At 40.7% G+C, this 1,186-nt stretch overlaps 1 protein-coding gene across 1 annotated transcript in view; it reads left to right on the top strand.

Annotated features, from left to right (window-relative positions):
* The window catches only part of LOC101852677, a 9,382-nt gene extending 8,276 nt beyond the window's left edge, over window positions 1–1,106 (top strand). Inside the window, exon 3 of the mRNA XM_005093764.3 lies at window positions 56–1,106. Within this exon, the coding sequence (XP_005093821.1) occupies window positions 56–220 (165 nt within the window). The 3' untranslated portion in view covers window positions 221–1,106. The remainder of the gene's footprint in view (window positions 1–55) is intronic.
* Window positions 1,107–1,186: the final 80 nt, after the last annotated feature.

Genomic DNA, 1,186 nt, shown 5'->3' with positions numbered 1-1,186 from the left:
ATAATGCTCCTCCCCTCAATTGTTTTGCTCCAAACATTTTGTTTCTTTCTCACAGACAGAGACTTTTGGAGGTCGCTGCATTCGGTTAGGCAGGAACGGAAGATACTTTTATGGATGCCGGGCAGGTTTGCACCTGAGAATAAGCACCGCTTGCGAAGTCCTGGCCAGACAGCCGCGCTGGAACACTCGCAGGCAAAGGCGCAGAAAATCCGGGCGCTAATGGCTATACCATTATCGTTTCGTTCAAACCCGACAGGGTGCACCGACTATTCGACTGTACAGAAGTAGAAAGGATCGACAGAGGGACGTGAAAGCCAACGGACACCAATATACCTGGAACTCAATAACCTTTGTGAAGTTGAATGAATTTACGAAAAGATCGTGGAAACACCACTGAGGTTTGCTCACAGTTGAATTGCAACTGCTGAGCGTTTCTCGGTTTTATTGTATTGATGTATACAAGGATGTCAAAAATGCTATACATGTAGTTCAACCCTTAAACATTGTTAATAGTTAGACTCTATGTAATAGTTAGGATCACTTTTCAAATATATATCTCATCGTTACCTATAAGTAAGATCAAGCACATAGTCTTCTTGGATACTTTACTTTTACCTTTTTGTCATATCTGTTGTCGTTAAGCGTTGAGGGGAGATGCAGTTTTCTATTGCAAAGCAATAATTCTGCTATGATGCCATCTGTTCCTGGGGGCTTTGATCTTTGGATTGGTTTTGAAAGTGTATTTTCAATTTCTTTGAACAGTATGAGCGGTTCTGTTTGCTCTGCATATACTGGTTTGAAGTCTTCTGGTTTGAATTCTTCTTGTTGTTCATGTCAAACGTCCGGGTTAATAAGTTCTGGTTGGCGGGGAATGGGACGAGGTAATTTTTCGTGGAGGATTGTACAGCCGTTTCTATATTTTTTGTTGAAAAACACACCCACTTTAGTTTATGAGACGGCATTTCTTTGTTTACGTAGCAGCAGAGCAGAAGTGCATCATTTTTAAGTGCACTTTTTCTTAATAATGGTTTTGACGATACCAACGATGTCTTACGTTGTATTTGCATTATTTTAATAAAGCTGCTTGCAAAAAGACGCTAAATATCATACAGTCTCTTTCATGAGTAAAGGGAACGATGTGTGAATGTGTGTGTGTGTGTGTGTGTGTGTGTGTGTGTGTGTGTGT

The sequence above is a fragment of the Aplysia californica genome, unplaced genomic scaffold (genome assembly GCF_000002075.1).
Source record: "Aplysia californica isolate F4 #8 unplaced genomic scaffold, AplCal3.0 scaffold00069, whole genome shotgun sequence".
Lineage (NCBI taxonomy): Eukaryota > Metazoa > Mollusca > Gastropoda > Aplysiida > Aplysiidae > Aplysia > Aplysia californica.
This window is presented reverse-complemented; position numbering and strand designations above follow the sequence as displayed.